Genomic DNA, 19,191 nt, shown 5'->3' on the forward strand with positions numbered 1-19,191 from the left:
TTGTTGCCTACTTTCTATTTGGGACCCTTGGGGAGGGCAGACCCGGGTAGAGGGAAACATAGCTAGAACAAAAAAAGGGGCTCAACTTTACACCACAGCTGGATGCTGAAAATCCAACAGGATTTGAGTCAGGACCCAACAGCTATTTCGCTTCAGAACCCTCTCCCTTATCAAATGGCCAAGTTGCCAAGGCACATTAAGAAAGACAGCAGCTGATACAGATCTAAATTACTTCTCCATTGCTTCTGTCTTCTACATTATGAGTGTAAGCTGCAGCTTGGCCCCTTGGTAAATACTCAAGTCTAAACTCCCACAAAAACATGAACACACAAGTTTAAAGCTTTTCGTTCTGCACCATAAAATGTGTCAACATTGACTGCAGAAAATGAGCAGTGAAGCTGCAGTATTCTGCTCGTCCACGTTTTGTAACTCTGGTTTCAACTGGGCCTGTGATTTGGACATTCTTTGCCCCACATACACAATATTTACACAGTCAAAGCCTGTCACTTTTCTGTGGCATTTACCCCTTTTTGTTGAAGGATCCTTTTGAAAAAAAAACACAACCAAAACACCCCCCTTTTTCTAATGCAAACACTGAAGATTGAAAAAGTTTATCATTTAACTTTGCCAAGAACTGCCTGTTTTAGGACACTTACTTTTAAAAAAAAATATTCTGACATCAAATTGTAAGCATCAACACCCACTATTTTTCATACCCAAAACAGAACACCAATTTAGGTATCAATTAGCCCTATAGCCACACGTTAACAAAAATTTTCTGTATTCATGCAGGGTAGGTATGGGGACCATTAAAACAGTTAAGCACAATTTCACACTTTCTTGCTTTAATGTTTAAAAGTCCATATAATTCTATTATGTCTAAAAAGTAAAAAATAAAATAAAATCCTGGATTCTTAAGGCTACTATTTCATAAACATTTTACTAGTGCAGAAAAGAAAGAAGCCCAGTCCCATCATCTCCTTCCCCCAGCTGCTCATTCCACCCTTGCGCTGCTCTCTTTCCTCATGGCAGCATAAGCATTTTTGAAATTGGGGCAAAGAACTAGATCAGGAAATTGATACGGGGCTAAAATTAATCCAGAAAAAGAAACCACAGGAGCTGGTTTCAACTTGGACCAATTTCCAACAACTGTTGGGTAAAGAAATGCCATTGCAAGCACGTGAAAGGAAAGAGGGCAAGGGCATAATGAAGCAGTCGGGGATAGGCAGAACCAGTTCCTTTGAAGCAACAGTGCCAGCTTCAAGTGCTGGCAAAGCTGTAGTGTTAGTGTTTGTATTTGCCATCGTGGAAAATGGACTAATTTTTTTAGTTATGTAATCATTACTTTCAAATCTACATAGTAATAGCTAGTATTAAATAACAATTTAACATTATGATATACTGCCATGCAAGCTGAAGTACAGAGTAACGTTTCACATAATACAAAAGACTTTGCATTTGTCTTTTTCCTACTAGGTATCTGTACCTAGTAGGAATGGAATTACAGTGCAATAAAACCAAAATTAATTTTAACTGCATCACAAAATTGCTGCTGTTGCATCAAACCTTCTCTCCATTTTCTTGCACTATTGCCAGCTAAGTGAATTGCATTAGGTTCCCTTACAAGTATTTTTTCTAGCCTAGTAATATGGTCTAGCAATTTTTCGCTCTCCTGCACTATAAGCTGCGTATATATGTTATTTCTTGCATATTCAATAAAACCATTCGTAAGTTTACCAAATTATAAGTAATTCTATTTTTTTTAAGTTTAAATAAGTTGGTGTTTAAAATGTACACAAAAACAAAGAGAACCAAAGAAAAATTTATGAATAAGCCTCTCTTCTGTAGGAAAAATGTGATTTTAGAGCATTACTTTAAAAACAAACACACAAAATTAAGACAGTAAGTCTCTTACTGTGAATTATCTTCATTATTTATTCTTTTCAGCTCTCTTATGTGAAGATTCCTAACTCTTTCCAAACGTTCAAGTTCTGCTTGTATTTCAGCTTCCTCCTGCAAATGAAAAGAATGAAATATAAAAGCTCATTTACTCCCCGTTTGAAAAGGATATTTTTACCCCTGCATCAATACTAGTGGTGATGGAGGAACATTACATTACAAAACCCTGCTGAACTAGAAGAAAGCTGTGCTTTTCTCTTAAAGCCAGAAAAATTCAGAAAGATAAGGCAAAAGCCTGTTTCAAGGAACCTTTCTGTCCATGAACCCACAGGTAATGGGATGTTCACAGTTTTGTTCTGCACTGTAGGGATGCTATTTGAAATGAGAGGCAGCTGGGTTTTGTACCTCAGCCAAGGAGAGAAATTATCTGGGAAGCGGTCTGAAATTGATGTACAAAGAAGAAAAAACTGAGATACGTGCAGTTACAGATTTTGTAGAAACCGACAAATGAAGAAAAAGATGTTTAAAATATTTTGAGGCTGAAGTGCAAATCAAAAAAAGAATAAAAGAATAAGTCATTACAGCAGAAACGTTCTTAAGGTGTTGATACAAGACACCAAAACCAAGCTAATTTAAAATTATTTTTCCATTTGTATCTTATTAAAATTACAAATGCAGAATGTTTATTGCCTCAGATTTTGAGTGCGATTTCAAAAGTGGTATGTCAGGTATGAGCACATTCCCTAACTCATTTCAGCACTTAAAATTATTTCATCTTCATGTTGTGTATTAGAGAACACTGAAATAGTAGTTTATTCAGATTCTCTAGAAAAAGTAAAGAATTCATGATGACTAACTATGTATCTACACTCAAAGTGAAAAACGTACTCTCATTGAAAGATGCTGTACAAAGGGTTAGATCCGACTTCAGAGTTAGTACCTCTAGAACTTGGAAGTTTGAATAAAGGGGAGACAAAATTAGTCCATATCAGAAATTTCATAATTACGGAATTATTCTAGCTGAAAAGGAAAAAGCAGGCCTCGCATCTGACACGTATTTTCTTAGCAGCAGTCCCAGTGGAAGCAGTGCCCCACATCATCTCTTGTTATTTTGGCACGGCCTCTTGTACAGCCACATGGTGAACCAAACTGGAAAAATAACCAGTCTTTTCTTTTTTAAAAAGCAAAGCAAAACAAAACAAAAAAAAACCCCAAGCCTCACAAAAAGCTACGTGTTTGGTTTTTGAAAGAAGCTAGATCAGTTCTCCAATCCAATTTATACTGTGCCTGCACAACCTGGCGGTGCTGTTAAAAGCAAGAGGGCAACAAATCATGGCACAAGGGGATGGAGTCAGAAGACAGCAGAAGGGAGAGAAAATGCTGTAAAGCTGGTATTTCCAAACACTGTATATCATAAAACCACATCCTGAAACAACTGTGTTTATATAATCCAAAACACACATTAAATGACCACATTTCCAACGAGCTGAGGAGTCCAGACCAGATGATTTCAGTGGATACCCTGAATCCCCCCCTATAAACTAAGGAAAACCACTCTCATCCCAAAATAAAAAGCTAGATGAACCTCCATCCAGAAAACAAAAATCAAATTCCTAATAATTTAAAAGCTGGACTAAGTAATACTAATCTGCTAGCAGATCTGGGTGGACCATTTGTTTTCCCTAACATAAAATGTCAGGATTTAGGTTTGGTTTTTTTTCCCCTGTTTATACAATGTTAAACTTTTTTTTTTATATATATATATATATATATATATATTTAGATTCATCCTTGCAGTTCTCTGTTATATACCTCAAAATGATATGCAGTTCCTTATAACCAAGTAGTCCTTTATAGAGAATTCTAGCCCTTTCCCCCCCAACAAAAGGCCACACACTTACACACACACAATTGTCTATGTTCTTCCCAAAGGCTGACAAAAAAAAATCCATCAGTTATGCCTCTTTTGGGCTTTTTTGTTCATATATTATGCAATTCAGTGGTTCTCAAAATGTGGTTCATAGGCCAATGTTAGTCCAAAGAGAACTGGCTGGTTGCATTGTTTCCAGCTGTTATTTAGGACACTCAGGCTGTGAATACCTTTAAGCAAGAATGAACCAGCTTAGCTGCCTCAGGTCACTGCTATATAAAAGGAAGTGAGAAAACAAGAGCCTCTCTCCAGGACCAAAGCTGCTAGCTGGAAAAGAATTTCCTGGGAAGCAGGAGAAAAAGAAAACCGGTGGTGGCAGCATGTACAGGGCACCAAAAATAAAGAGTACCAGGAAAGCATCTGGAGAGTGAAAAGGAAGAGGAGCAGACAGCAAAACAGCAGATGCAGAAGGAAACAGGAAAAAAACGTAACCAGCAAAGAAACACTAAAGAAGAAATATAGCCACATAAAAAGAAGATAACAAAACTGGTTTTCTTAGTTAACAACAAAGTATTGCATGTAAGAATTCAAATGCAAGTATGTATTTTTATTATTATTTTCAGATACATTCAAACATGATTTGCTAAGAAATAACATTTGTTTCCCCACTGGCATTTAGTCGAGGAAGTTCCTTCTTACACAGGGTACCCCAGCATTGATGCTCAAGGTGAAAACAAAATTCAGGTATTAAACAACTTTGTAACAGCTTCCTTCATATGTCACTTGAAATTTCCATTAGACTTCAAAAAAGTTAAAGCATGGGAAAAAAAATCTAGAGAATTTCATATGAAGCTGGTGCTATTCCTAACCGTCATTCCTTTTCACAAGTTATTCCTCTAAAGCTTTGCTTCAATGCGCCATAGTTTGTTAATATCATAATTATTACACGGATGTATTAGAATGATGGGATTAAAAAAAAAAGTCAAAAACTGGAGTAAAATATCTGACTGCAAAAATAATTTAAGATGCAGAGAAAAGATTTTCCACAAAAGTAGGAACATTATATTCTCTCTTGCAATAGGTAGTATGCTAACAGATAACAACTGAAGTGGATACCATAGATGATCAAAACATGATATTCATTCAGAAATGCAATGCTTTGTAAATTGGACCTTTTTAAAGGTAAAAAACTAATGTAAAAAGCCCATTTATCAAACTTGGCTGACTCCACTTCCTCAGCTCTGAAACAAGAGCAGTATTGGTGGCATCATCACTGTTACATGCATTCAGGGAATCAGTACACTGTTACACTGGATGGACTTGCTGTACTTCATGTTTATGCTAAGTTGTATGAAAAAAATAAAGGAAAGCCACTATTAGGCATAAAATTGTACAGCACTTTTAGTATTGTTTTCTAATCAGATAGCGCTCAACAAGCCCTCTCCTTATTTTGATAGTACTAGTTTTTATGATTTTGGGCATGGTAAAAGACAATCGTAGAATAAGAAACCACATACATACCTTTTTGAGATGTCCTAATCGAAGTTTGAAAATTTCTTCCTGTTCGTGATACTCTGCTAGAGTCAAACTGAAAAAAAAAACCACAAAAGAAACATGTAATTATAGCTTTTTACATGATGGTAAACAAAACAATAGCATTCTTACTTAAATACTATAGTAAATACAGTGTCTTATGTTAATTATTTACTACCACAAAACTAGGACTACATTTTTGAGCCATCTGAGTATCTTGGTTTGTAATTTCAGGGTCGAAACATACTTACAGAATATGCCTCTGTGTCTGGTATTCTGGAATATTAACTGCCTGTCTGGAATATTAACTGCCTCTCCCACTGGACCATTTCTGTTCTCTCAGATAGCCTGTTAGATGACCCAACTGCATCCTGCACCACATCACCATCCCAGCATTTTAGCTTATGCTACTCCAATGCTTGGTTCTCAACTCTACCACTTAATGAACCAAAGGATGGATATCCAGAAACCAACTAAGCAAGACTGATAACACCAGATTTTTGAGCTGTGATTTACAGAACGTAGTGCAAAACCATATATTCCAAGTTCTTTAACACTACATTTTGTGTGAGACCATAAATTCAGTTTTGAATGGGCACGTGACTCTTTTGCTTGTTCTCTTTTCATCTTCCTTTGCGAAATGATTCCTGGCTACAATTAATTCAGCGGTCCCTCACTGCCTGTAGATTTGCTAGGACACAAAGTCAGTTACGATCCAGACGATCTAGACTGCTCACTCTAGACTGTTCACGCAGATTAGTAACTAAGAAACCCACAAACTGACTGCACGCAGTATCCACCTGACAAATGAACACAAAAGACACAGAAGACAAACCACAAAAGAAAACAAACCAAAGAGATTTCAAGTTCCAAAGAAGGAACCATTGGTGTATGATGAAGGGGAACAGGGCATGGGGAAGGAGAACAAGGTATGGCCTCCTTGAAAGGATTCACACAAATCCCTATGAACAAATTAAAATTAATCATCTTATTGTTTTGCCTAGATCTACTATTTCTTGCATGATGCAAAGCTAAAACCAATAGCATAATACATTTTCACGAAGTCCATATTTTAGCAGATTCAACTATCAACTGTCCTAGAAAGATAAGTTACACAGTGTTTAGAAGGCTACACATGCAGTCCGTATTGCAAGTCTAAGGAAGTAGTGTCTTGAGAATCACCAGGAGTTTCCCCAGAGGTGAGGGACACCAATACAGATTTCTCTTACAGCAAACGCCAACTTTGGTAAAATTTGCAGAAATCTTACAAAGACTTTGGCTCCCTTTTTAATTTGGATGAAGTTTGCCATAGTTTTCAGAATTCTATGCCCTATACTTATTGGGTCTCAAAAGCTGTTAATAAAAGAATGCATCTTTTCAGGATAAAGTTTCCAAGAACCTGTAAAGAGATTCACAAGACTGTAGTTATGTCATCATTCTTCTGGTCTACAGAAAACACTCAGATCAGGTGACAAAAGCACCCACGATCACATCCTGCCAGAATTTGAGAAGGAAGAGATCCTTTCTTTCAAGAAGCATCATGCAAAGTTACCCTGCATCTTTTTTTCCTATTGGAATGAAAAGCAGCCTTGTTTTCCAGTCAACAGACATCCCCAAACACTCTGAAGGCAACTGAGTGGGGAAATTTGCCTCTCCAAGAAAGGCAAAAGGTCCCTTAAAGTACCAAATTTTGGGACTGAACATTTATATTATTTTCCTGGCAGGATCTCCTCTGGGTTTAGACAACTTAAGCTACATCTTAAAAGGAGAGACATTAAAGCAAACGTGAAATGGGGTGTCTCAATAGCTAGGAAAGCTGGCAATGCATTCTCTGTACAGTTCAAACAGCAAGAAACCTAAGAAAACAATGCTCTAATGCATCTGCTACACCTATTAAAGAGAGCATCAAGGCCACGCTAGAAAACTCACAGCAGCATCCCTGACATATTTTCAATATTTCTACTCAAACAACAAACTACTCTAAAACAGATTAAGTTCTCAATTAAAAAAAGGCAAAGGATCAATGCCAACGTGTATGAGGTTGAATATTATTCTTTCCAGAAGAAAGTACACATTTGTGCATTTACAGAAATGCAGACAGTAAAGTTTGTCTTTCTCAGAAAGCAGAGTATTTAGGTGGCTTAGCAAAGCTGAACCACAAGTAAAACACACTTGAAAATACAAAGCTTACGACATGAACTTCCACAATTTTCACTGAACACTGAAAGCCCTAAAACCATAGATCCACTGAAAAACTAACATAATATAGGAAATCTGGTCCTTTTTATAAAACCTCAGCTATCTACACAGAGCTATGACAAAGTGCCTAGACAGCTCTAGCAAGTATTGCCTTCCAAAAAGTTCTTAAATAGCCCTCTCGAGCACAGAGCACAAGTTAGAGGTCATATTGAAAACATTAAAGATTCGAAGTCACTCCTTCCATATTTCTATGCTATATCCCAATAAATTGCTGTTTTCCATTTTTCTATTTCCTTACAAATCTAACTCTATTAGAGGCACAGCATGATTCACAGCAATTTGAAACTGTCGTGACCGACCACCACATTTTGGAGGAAGGCATACAAAACGTTGAACTGTACACAGACATAGTCACTTTGGATTTTGTTCATTTACTCATGAAAAACAAAACTTTACTCCCTCATATTCAGAAATATTTACTTTTTTTTTTTTTAGAAGTAGGACTTTATTACTTTTTATCTATAAATAAGCTGTACTTTATGTTCATATTAAAATAGCATACAACAAATAGCAGTAAAACAATAACAGTGTGTGCACGCTGTCTGTTTTTCTGGCTGTCGGCCACCACCCCGCCGCACAGGCTGAACACATCCAGCCTAGAGACTGCTTCCCACCAGCCCATCGCTTCCCACCTGCATCCACCCGCCCGCTACTTTTTACAAGGCAGCAACACGCTGGAGGAACCTTCTGAAAAACAGAAGTCACCTACGAGACACCATCATTTCCTGCAGAAGGGGCTGCTGCTCCATCACCTGGAACACACGAGTCTCGTAAGATGCAGAGGAAGAAAGGTTGAGGAGCACAAGGGAGGGACATCGACCAGAAACAGGCTGCTGCCATCCACTAAATTAACTTAAGTTGGGTAGTCAGGCTTGAGGCTCATACGAGGAGTGTTGGGGAAGAAGGGTTGCTGGGAGTAGGCTGCATGAATTAATTTGGTAACAGTCTGTGATCTTTTTTGCTCAAACTTACTCTGCAATAAATGCTGTATTTTAACTGTCTACAGCCAAATGAACTATCGTACCCATGCAATGAACTCCTGAAATTCAAAAAAAAGCACCGGACATATTGTGCGCATGTAGCATAATTCCCCTGTGACATGTAGGGCCATGGTGTGCCACCTTTACTTGTCACTGGAAGAAAGTGAACAGCTTACCTGGCCTGAGAGGCTTGATTTTCTCAATTTGAACATTTTTCTTAATTAGAAAAAAATTGGTCTTCCAGTCGTTTTACAATGTTTCCATAGCCAAATTTCAAAGGCTTTGACACAGTATGCATGGGTAGACATGACTAATCTTTTCTGCACTTCTTCCTTACAAGTTCAGACAAACCTTCTTCTATGATCAAAACACTCTTACTAGTGGGTACAGACAAGACAAAAACCCAAAATTGTCATGTGCTCCTTGGTTGTCATGACAATCAAGCCTGGCACATTTACAACCATCTCTCCCCACTCCTTTTCCCAGTTGAAAAAATCATCCTTAATACATAGGCACAGCAGAACGCGGCCATGCCCCCAAACAGTCATACACACATTCAATGCAAGTTTTTAGCTACAAATTCCGAAGTGCTCCTTTTTTGGTCCAGCCTTATTCTCACTCTAGTTCCTCGAATTTCTACAAGGAGAAGCAGACGCTGACCAAGTCAAAGCCTTCCATGAGGTCTTTTTGCCCATTGTTTCCATGTTTGCCTTAGAAAGGGATTGCCTCAGGAAAGGATCTGTCTTTGCTTGTCCTGTAAAGCCCAAACACATTGTTGGCACTTCAGCCTGAAAGTTTCTGAAAATATTTTTATTTGTTCCATACAGAACAGAATGCTCCCTCTAAATGATGCATTTGTTCAGCTACAGTAACGAACTCCGCCAGGTCCCTCCGCTCTCCTATTCCCAATTGCATGCAGGGACAAGGATGCATGCAGGCTCCCATGGAGGAACTAGGAAGCAGAGGAAGAGGTGACTGGGAAGTGAATACAACTGACCAGGCTGAAGCTGCACAGGAAGGATGACACCACCTAAACTACACAAAACATTGCTCCTAGAGATAATTGTCTAGAAGTGGGGACTAGCATTACAATCGCTCATGTCTCCAAAGAATTTGGAATAGAGTTTTCAAACAGATTTCTCCAGGTCTAAGAAGGCAACCTCTCCTTCAAATACATGTTTTTTTCTTTAAATAAATTTCAATTTATTCCTTTCATGTAAGACTCATAAAATTACTTTGTTCAGTAGAAAAGAGATCTCTCAAAATTGAAGCTATTTTTTCGTTTTTGTTTGGGCCACAAAAAGGGAAAGAATGATGGAAAACCAGGACAGCGTTTAGACTCATCTGTTGCATGTTATTTAAACACCAAACCCACCATTCACTCACAGGACCCTGGCAGATGGCCACTTTTATACTAATAAGTTCAGTGCAAAAATTTTCCTTTTAAATTCGTATGAGAGACCATAATATATTCAGCTAAACTAAAATAATGCCTCAGGCAACACCTTCGATCCATTTCAAAACAGTCAGCACATGTTTTGAGAAAGGGCTTCAATAATACTGCTTCTTACAAAACTCTAGATCATTTTGTCTTGTCAATACCTGCAGCTGGAGACGTTTTCTAAAGCAAACACCGAAGTGGCAGAGACACTTGTTGCTAACAACTGCTAGTAAGTTGTTTGTTTGTTTAAAAAAGATCTGCCTAATCACTTGCAAATATGTTGTACTGATTTACTACTGGTTTAGTTCATTAATCTCAAGCAGCTCTTTCCCATGCCTCATATAAACACAACATCTTCCATTTGGCTATACTAATTAAGATCATTACTTTCAAAGTAACTCAGGAACAGTGATAAGCGCAATGTAATAGAAGGAAATCACAGACAGCAGATGACACATTTACTCTAAAATGTAAGTGCACAATTAATAATTGTTTTACCAAGATACATAAAACATATTTAATTCTCTACTGAGCAGTAGAGAGGAGTCAACACATAATGCTGTCATATAAAATTGTAATGAATCCTAAATACAAACATTTAAAAAAACCCTTTTAAGTAAAGGCCTAAGAGCATGATGCGGCCTAATGATTCTGTGATCTCAGGACACATTACAGACCTTCTCAAAGTTCGGAAACAAAATTTATCGTATAGGCAAGCAATCTCGTATCTAGCTGATAAAATGATCAAATTAGGGTACTTAAAGGCAAAGCAGTTGATATTCGGTTAACAGCTTACATTTATGCTAGCGTTAGGTACAACAGGGCAATTCTGATTGTTCTCTCGGCAATTCTACAACCAGCAAGCATTTTCATGTGCCATTTAACATGTAACTGGTTAAGCCAAATGACATGAAAATTTGAAAAGTTTGTATTCATTTGGAAATTATTTAAAACTGCATTACACCAGAAAACATTCAGAAATCTATTATCAGAAATTCATATTGTCCTACTTAATAATTAGAACTTATCTTCCATATTTTTATTTTATCACCTCCTAAAGCAGCAATAAGATTATGGAAATTTATCATGAATGAAGACATTGCCAAAAGCTGGCAAATTAAAAATTATGTAATTTTTCAGGTCTTTTCCATTACTTAAATGTTACTTAATAACAAGAGGTATTACATTAAAACAAAAAGGAATTTTTATCATGACGGCAATCTTCACTGTACTATTCAAAAGTATTAATTATGTTCTAAGAAGAGAAAAGTTGGCACTAAGTATTACTAAAGAATCAATTTGAGCGATGACTCCTCAGCTCTCTACCAAAATACACAAGTAACACTAATCAAGACTTGCTTACATTGCCAGCCTTACTACTATATTTTCATGATATTTTTGTCACAGCCAAACAATTTCACAATGTGAACTTTAAGAATGATGCATTATGCAAAACATATGCAGCTGTCTTCAAAGTGATGGTCCAAACATACGTATTTTGCAGATCTAACCAAAGTAATTTATTTAACCCCCACCCCCAGAGGTATAAATTACTACCATCACAACAGAGAGGTGACAGGTGACCATGTTGAACACATGTAGCCTGCTTTTGCAAAGTAACACAGATTAATTTGTTAGTCTTTTTAACCCTAGTTATTTACTTTCTATTTAAGCTGACTAGGAACAGATACACTATCAGCTGCTGCCTCTTAGCATCGAGAGCAGTAACTAGTATCTCCAAGCAGCAACTTCTTAAAATACTCAAATTAAATGTCAAGAACACATCTGTCTGTGCCTTGAATTATACCATTTCTGTCTGCAGGAAAAAAAAAAAAAGTCACTTGGAAAATGGAGAAGTCTTTGATAGCTCTCAATTTTTATGTTTAAATGACAAAAAATTTCGACATTGTCAATATGTGAAACAGGATCAGTAACTTCTGACATTCAGAAGGGGAAAAAAGAGATTTTTTTCCATTTGTTTTTAAGAAATGTCTTCAAATACTAAAGGCTGAAGAAAATCTTTTCTCGTCAGCTACAGACTGTTATATGAAAAATTAAATGATCTCTGACTAAAGAAGAGGCTCCCAAACCAACGCAAATCAAGAAAAGTTCAATAGGTATCAGTGACATTACAAGAGCAGGAAACCAGAATAAGGACTCCTCTGGATGAGGAAAACAGAAGGAACATTGAATAAACACAGAATGGGCCTTTCTCTGGTGACTTTACCAAAAATAAATTGGGCAACTGTACGACATCTTCATAGGCAGTGGTGCAAATTTCCCTAACATCAGCAAGTCCTCAGTGAGAATATAGCTGCTGAATATACTGAGTGTCTTTTTAAGCTGTTATTTGAAAAGAACTCACACAGACAATATCTGAGAATTTATGTAAAAGACTGATTGAAATGTTAAACTTACAGCTGTGGTAAATTGGGTCTAACAAAGGGATCGTTTTCTGCCCCATTCACAGCTTTATTTTTCCTCTGCTTGGGTTCAGAATTGGCAGATGGTGCCTGAGAATTATTTGTAGTTGGAGGCTTTCGCTTGGCCAGGAGCTTTCTTTGCCTTTCAATGTCTTCCCTTTGTTGATTCACCCATTCTTGCTGCCTGTAAACCCCAAAAAAAGCTTTATTAAAGTTTCATCATTTTGCATTTTTTAAAGAACTATCTTTTTAACTGGTAAAGCATTACGAAATTTAAAAAAAAAAAACAACAAAAAAAAACTTACTGTACATGTGAAAATGTTTCCTAGGAAAAAGAACACCAATGTTCTCCATGAGGTGGAAAAATTTTGCTAAAGTTTTGGCACAATTTATTTTTGAGATATGCGTTTTTGCTTGGATTTTTTTGGGGTGTGTGTGGTTTTTTTGTTTTTGAAAGTGTTACCCATGGTTTCTGCACAAGAAAAAAAAAATATCTGAGCTGGTGGATACCTTCTTCTATACCATCAAAAGAAATGTAACAGGGTCAATAGAGACTACTTCGATTTTATAGGCAAATACTGAATTTGATCTGACCGTTCCCAAATAAATCATTAGTTTGGTTGTATGACAAACAATTACAGTTTTTATGCAAAACACACCTACAGATTGTTTTTAAGATCATGTTAAAAAAACAGTGCCCTAGGCAATCACATAATGCTAAGACTACATATTGCCCCTCAAAAACTAAAGTCTTCGTGAATTACTTTTTTTAAGGCATTGCATAATTACTTTACCATCTCTGATGGTCTCCCAAAGACCTTTTCCTTGGCCCCATCTCTGCTGAAGTACCTGTTGCAGCAGCTCTTTTCCAGGTGGCTGCTCTCCCCCACCCACTTGCACTGGGCCCTATCTGAGGCTGACAGGTTGTCACTCCTCCTTTGTGACACTGAGGAGCTGGATGCCTGAAAAAGCCACTACAGTGACGGATGTGCAGGCAGCACCTATGTGACCAATGAGACCTTCACAGACCTCATCTGCCCCAGTGATGTCCAGTGATACGTGGTTAGCTGCGTGAAAAATCACTGATTCAGTTTTATAGCTCTTTCTACTGGCTGAGCTGAATAATTACGTGCTGTTCATTTAGTACATTCATGCTTTTCTAAGGATAGTTAAAACCAAGTGAAACCAAACTGTCTTTCAAAGACACCCAGCCTTGGTACTCTTTCAGTTGATTAAGGGAGTTTTGTACTGTACTCTCAGTCTTCGAAAGGCAAAGCAAAATATAACGTTCTCCAATCCTAGAACCTTAGTAATAAAAAAATCCACTAGAGGGAACTAACAATTAGTGAGAATTTTAAGAACATAGCGTTTACTAACTTCACAAGATTTTGAAATGCAAAGCCATCTGTCCACTGTTCAGTAAATGAAGCACCGTGACGAACTGTTGTAAAATGCCCCAGGCGTAATCTGTCTTGCATGCTCTTCTCTCTGCTTGCCAGCTTTTCCTGTGTGCTCTAAGAAAACAAAAAAAAAAAAATGAAATTCATATTCAGTAATACTATAGCGTTCAAAAAGTCAGTAAAAGTTTTTCTTCCTCCATCAACTTTGTAAGGGAGGGATAAAAGGAGAGCAGATGAAAGCATCTTTTATTACTTTACTCCATTTATTCTAATTTTTGCAGAACTCAAACATCTGCAGTTTTCAGAATTGGTACGCCGAAAAAAATATTTCAGTTTGACTCACTTTTCCTATAAGGTTCACTGTTCTTCATAATTAACAGAACATTTTATTTGTAAATACAGAAAACCGGTAAGAGGATTAGCATCATACAGGCATATAATTAAGATTATGTTTGTACATGTCTATTACACTAAAGGAGCCTGATTAGATATCGGAAAGAGTGCCTGGAAACTCCCTGGACAGAGCATCTGTGTTACTACACGTACCAAACTGACTGAGCTCAGGAACCTCTACGTGGGAACGCGCTGCAGGTAGACTTAACTGCAGTCAGATATCCACTCGCAGTAACAGAAGCAGATGCCCTTCTCAGAACCAGTCACTACTACCACAAGCATCCCTGGGATGTGATAAATGATTGAGTCTGCCTAGTCTGCTTCAGCACAAGCAGAGAGAGCACCATGAATGCTGCTGATGGACAGTGACTTCTTTAATTGTTAAAAAGGCTTGCTTCTTAAGAAAAGCCTATGGCCCAAAATCACACACACATGCACCCCAAATGTGAGACGCTGACAGAATTAAGGATCTTCGTGCAAACAGATTTCTGGACTGAAGAGGAGGCCCGCGTGGCCTTTCACAAAAAATGGCCTCTGTGATATTCTCAGTCTGAAGGTGCACACGTAGCATCACGCCAAACAGAGCTGATGCATCTTTTCTCTGCATTCCCCTCATGCTGGAACTTAAAAAGGACTGCAATAATTTATTTATGGGATACTAGAGAGGAAACTCCCTAATCCTCTAATGGATCAGTTTGTACCCTTGTGTCTGACAGCAGCATCTAGCGGCTAATATTAGGCAAAAGATTGGCTGTTTACCTTAAACTTTTTTGTATCCCAATTTCTAATAAGCTGATTTACTATTCACAATTTTTAGCTGCTGGGCTTGGGGTTTTTTTCCAATAAGGCTATTTTAAAGAAGAGGGAGAGAAACAACGTGTCCTTGTCTTTTAAAAAATTGCTGCTAGTTTAAATAAAATTGGCATTAAATCTGAAATAAATATTTCTTTCATAGCAGTATGAAGGTGAATGGTCACCTTCATTACCTTGTTTCTATTAATTCTGAGCTAACGTAGCATTTTAACATTTTACATCAAAAATTATCTCGGCTGCTTAAGTGTCTCATGAAGAGATTTTATCTGTCTCCTCTCCACAAAAGATTACGTTCAGAAATTTTTTTAATCCACTGTAATCTCATTCCTAATGTTTGTCCAGAAAATTAGCCACATCCTAAATTCTTATCTTTTATGCTTTGCCATATCTTCGTGATAGGAAAACATCCATTAAATTGAAAGGTACATTTTCCACAATCAGAAGAAGGCTCAACATTTTATTTTGCTTCTTCAGGCTTATAAAAACACTTAAGGCCAGATAGAGACCATGCTTACGAATTTTCAGTCTCGGACTAATGTGAAAAAGTTGAAGTGAAAATGAAGGAATCATAATGGAGTTCTACAGCACCATCAAAGTTTTTATCACAAACATTTTAAAAGCAGTCAGCTTACCTTTTCAATTAGAAGCTTCTTGCTCATGGAAATACATTTGTTTAATCTTTCTTTATATTTTTCAAGTAGCTTTTGTTGTTCATCTATTTGTCTTCTAAGATCACAGTTAGCCTAACAAATTTATACAAAATATGATTAGCTATATCAAAACACTATTTTTATAATCAGCTGTCAAGAAAATACAGGTATCTACCTTCATGTGACTAAAGTAAGGAACATGCATAAACATATATATAGGCAAAAATCACATTTCACAGATCTGTCTCTATGGGATGTCTTGCTTCCTTTTTTATTTCCTTTACACCGAGCTGCATTCTGTATTACAGAGCATTCAGCATATAAATAATATATAAAAGCATTGTACCGATCACTTTTCCAGTCCTCCAGTGTTAAACTGAAAGTTTAATTTTAGCTCCGGATCCTTTATATTTGATTGCTGAAGTCATGTGACATCCTAACGTTTTAATTTAAAAGGAAACAAAAAATTCACAATCACAGAAATTTCAATTATCTGAATAGAAAGTTTAGCAATTTCCCTACATTACAGTTATATATAACTCATTACTTTTAAAAAAATAGCAATATTCTTATCAAAAGTATTTATTTGCTGCTCGTAATTTCTGTCACAATCGTCTCCATTCTTAAACTGACAACAGTTGTCCCACCGATAAATGCTATTCACAATTATATTATGAATTTAAGGAATTTATCAACTGCCTACAAAACACCATCAGCTTGCTTTCTACCTTCAGAAAGTCTATAAACATATTTAATCATTAACAAGTTGTAGCACAGAAGCAGAAAAAAAACCTCTTATGCATTTCATTTTATGGACTTCTTGCATTTTCAGAAAAAAAAATTCACAAAAATTAAAAACTTGTTTCACCTTTTAATTTAGGTAACTCTAGGGTAATTTTCAAAAACAAGAATTCTTCAAACATGTAAAATATTGGCCTCAGATTCACTGCCTGTTGTTCTGAATATCTTTACCCCATGTCTAACACTTACCCTGAGTAAGTCATCTATACGACCTTCTTTCTTTTCCAAGTCTTGATTTTTATTACTTTCTAGTGCAGCTAATTTCAGCATTGTGAGATCAGTCTAAAAAGAACGTTTTGAAATATTTATAGTTTCCTTTTACAATTACAGCATTATTTTTCTCATGTTACATAGAGAAATAAACTACTTTATATCATTCAACAAGACCAGCACATCTTATTTTCCTGTGTTTTGAAAGTGACATGGCAGGTTCTTCTTCAAAACTGCTTTCCCCCTTCATGAGGATGACCATGAACAGTTGGGGCCAGCCACTAACAGTGTTAAAAGATTTAATCACTAATTGAAAAGTCATCGTTCACAAAAAAAAGCACAGAAAGCAGGGCAAGAATGTAAATGTCAGATAATTACTTTAAATTCTCTGTATTTGGTCAACAGGTGAAGTAACTTTGTTCTAACTTGTGAAACACAGAACAGATCATGTCAGAAACAGGAGACAGGATAAAACAGTTGCTTTCAGCTTTTAAAAGTCATGACAGAACTTTATCTTGATCATTTTGATTACCATCTCATTTTTCTTCTTCAATGTCAGATTTTAAATGCGATATGACAACAGCAGCTGTCACTTCAAATACTGCCTGAAAGAGCAGCCTCTACTCCTAAGATCACACAACAGCTAAAATCTTGAGCAAAAGCCTACCAACCACGTGGTCACCTAACTACTCATGAAGTGCCATGATGGAAGCAGAGCAAGTGCAGAGTACAAAACTAATCAGAGAGATTTAAATTATGAGCTGCTGAACTTAAACGAAAAACGTTTTGGCGGATTGCAAAAAGCAAAGCTTTGGAAGCCTTTAAGAGTTTAAAAGAAATTGAAAGACAAAGCAATAAACATATCTATCAGTTTTTCCTACAGACTGAAATGATACAGGATAGCTCTACTCAAAAAGAGTTACCTGAGTAATTTTAAAAGATAACTGCTTTGGTTGCGTAATAGGGTGGTCCCCGAAAGCTAATGAAGTAGGAGAAGGACTATTCTGTCGAACCTGGAACGCATGAAAACAAAGGACTTTAGACACTGTAATATTCAGTTATGAACATAGCCTTGTTTACAACTCTTGGCAGGAAAATCATATAGAATAGAGAAATAAGGTATCTTTATTGCATAAGCTACTACTTGGAGCACTGCATTGACAGCTATCACTATGCTGTTACATATCACTTGCAGTTTAGAAAGGATGCAATATATTCTCTGAGAAAACCAAGATTGTCATTTTAGAGAAACAGACTGAAAGATTTAAGACAATACGAGACTGACATAAGGTGACAGTAGTCTCACACAGACATATTTTTCTGATTCTAAGCTTTCACAACTCAAAAATAAAGTAACGTGAGTTATTTTTGAAGTGGTTATTTTCCATGGGAGAACGAGAAAGGGAAAGCTAATGCAGATCAGACCACAAATTCCATTGCTGAAACTTCTCAAAAACCCTCTCTTTGGTGTGAATGAGACCATTTTCAAGCCAAATTCCACAATCTGCATTACACTCCATACTGTTAGCAAGAATAAGAGCATGCCTGAAGCTGAAAGTACATGGAATAAAAGCTGAGGTCTAACGGCAGAGAAAAATCCTTTCTTTAATTGTCAGAATCTGTTTGGCCATTTAGAGTCGCACGTGGGTATGCCTAACACTGAAATTTTGCACAAGGAGGGAAAAAAATAATTAGCATGACCAGTAAAGAGAATTTTTAAAAGATACAGGCACATTAGGTGTCAGTTATTTTAAAACTTCTGATTTATCAAAGCCTGAGCTTTTGAAGTCCCAAGTTAGGGGTTCAGTTGTCTCATAAATAACAAAAATCCTCCCCTTTTTTGTGTGAGGCTTGTGAACAGATGTCTTTAGAACATTTTAGCACTTATTCAGTATTTTATGTAATTAGTTTTTATTTAAAAATTGTTTTAGGAAAAAAGTCCCAGTGTTAAGAGAAAATTTTAGTTTTAATATTTAAATTGATCTTTTTTTTTATTTTGCTGTTGAAAGAATGAATTCCTTCCCAGGATTTCCTCCTTTGAAAACTCTTCCCTGATAACGTGTTTTCTCTTCAATTATTCTCCTTTTAAGACTACGGAAGCATCTCCAGCAGTTATGAAGTTCACAAACTTACAGAAGAAGGAGCGGAATGTGAGTTCTGAGGAGATCGGATTGCAGGAGGTACACCTCGCACTGGACTAGAGCCGTTTCCACCTTGGTACTGCAGAGAAGATATAGCCCCTCCAATTAGTCAATCTTCTTATCAAAATACAGTATACATCTACTGAATGATACAGCTCGTCTGTACACAGAATTTCTAAATTAGACTGTATTACTTGCATTAGTGTAGCCTTTGGCCATTTAAAGAAAGGCGTGAAAGAAAACGTTTTTTATATTTTAGCTGAGGCTGCACCAAGAGACCACCGCATCTCTACTTCAAGGTTTAATACTCATAAACTTACATAAAGAAAAAAAAAAGTATCCTCTGAAGAGGCCTGTCCGTTGCAAACAAAAACTGTG

General features: G+C 36.7%; 1 protein-coding gene across 7 annotated transcripts in view; it reads right to left on the reverse strand.

The window, feature by feature from the left end:
• TLK1 (tousled like kinase 1) overlaps positions 1-19,191 on the reverse strand; it is a 99,022-nt gene that overhangs the window by 11,933 nt on the left and 67,898 nt on the right. For all 7 annotated transcript variants that reach the window (XM_063341166.1, XM_063341162.1, XM_063341163.1 and 4 more), the window contains 8 exons: positions 18,806-18,892; positions 17,596-17,685; positions 16,652-16,744; positions 15,644-15,754; positions 13,783-13,919; positions 12,401-12,589; positions 5,291-5,357; positions 1,916-2,013 (listed from right to left, as the gene is read on the reverse strand). In XM_063341166.1, coding sequence (XP_063197236.1) covers positions 1,916-2,013; positions 5,291-5,357; positions 12,401-12,589; positions 13,783-13,919; positions 15,644-15,754; positions 16,652-16,744; positions 17,596-17,685; positions 18,806-18,892 — 872 coding nt within the window. The remainder of the gene's footprint in view (positions 1-1,915; positions 2,014-5,290; positions 5,358-12,400; positions 12,590-13,782; positions 13,920-15,643; positions 15,755-16,651; positions 16,745-17,595; positions 17,686-18,805; positions 18,893-19,191) is intronic.

This window comes from Chroicocephalus ridibundus, chromosome 7, assembly GCF_963924245.1.
Source record: "Chroicocephalus ridibundus chromosome 7, bChrRid1.1, whole genome shotgun sequence".
Classification (NCBI taxonomy): domain Eukaryota; kingdom Metazoa; phylum Chordata; class Aves; order Charadriiformes; family Laridae; genus Chroicocephalus; species Chroicocephalus ridibundus.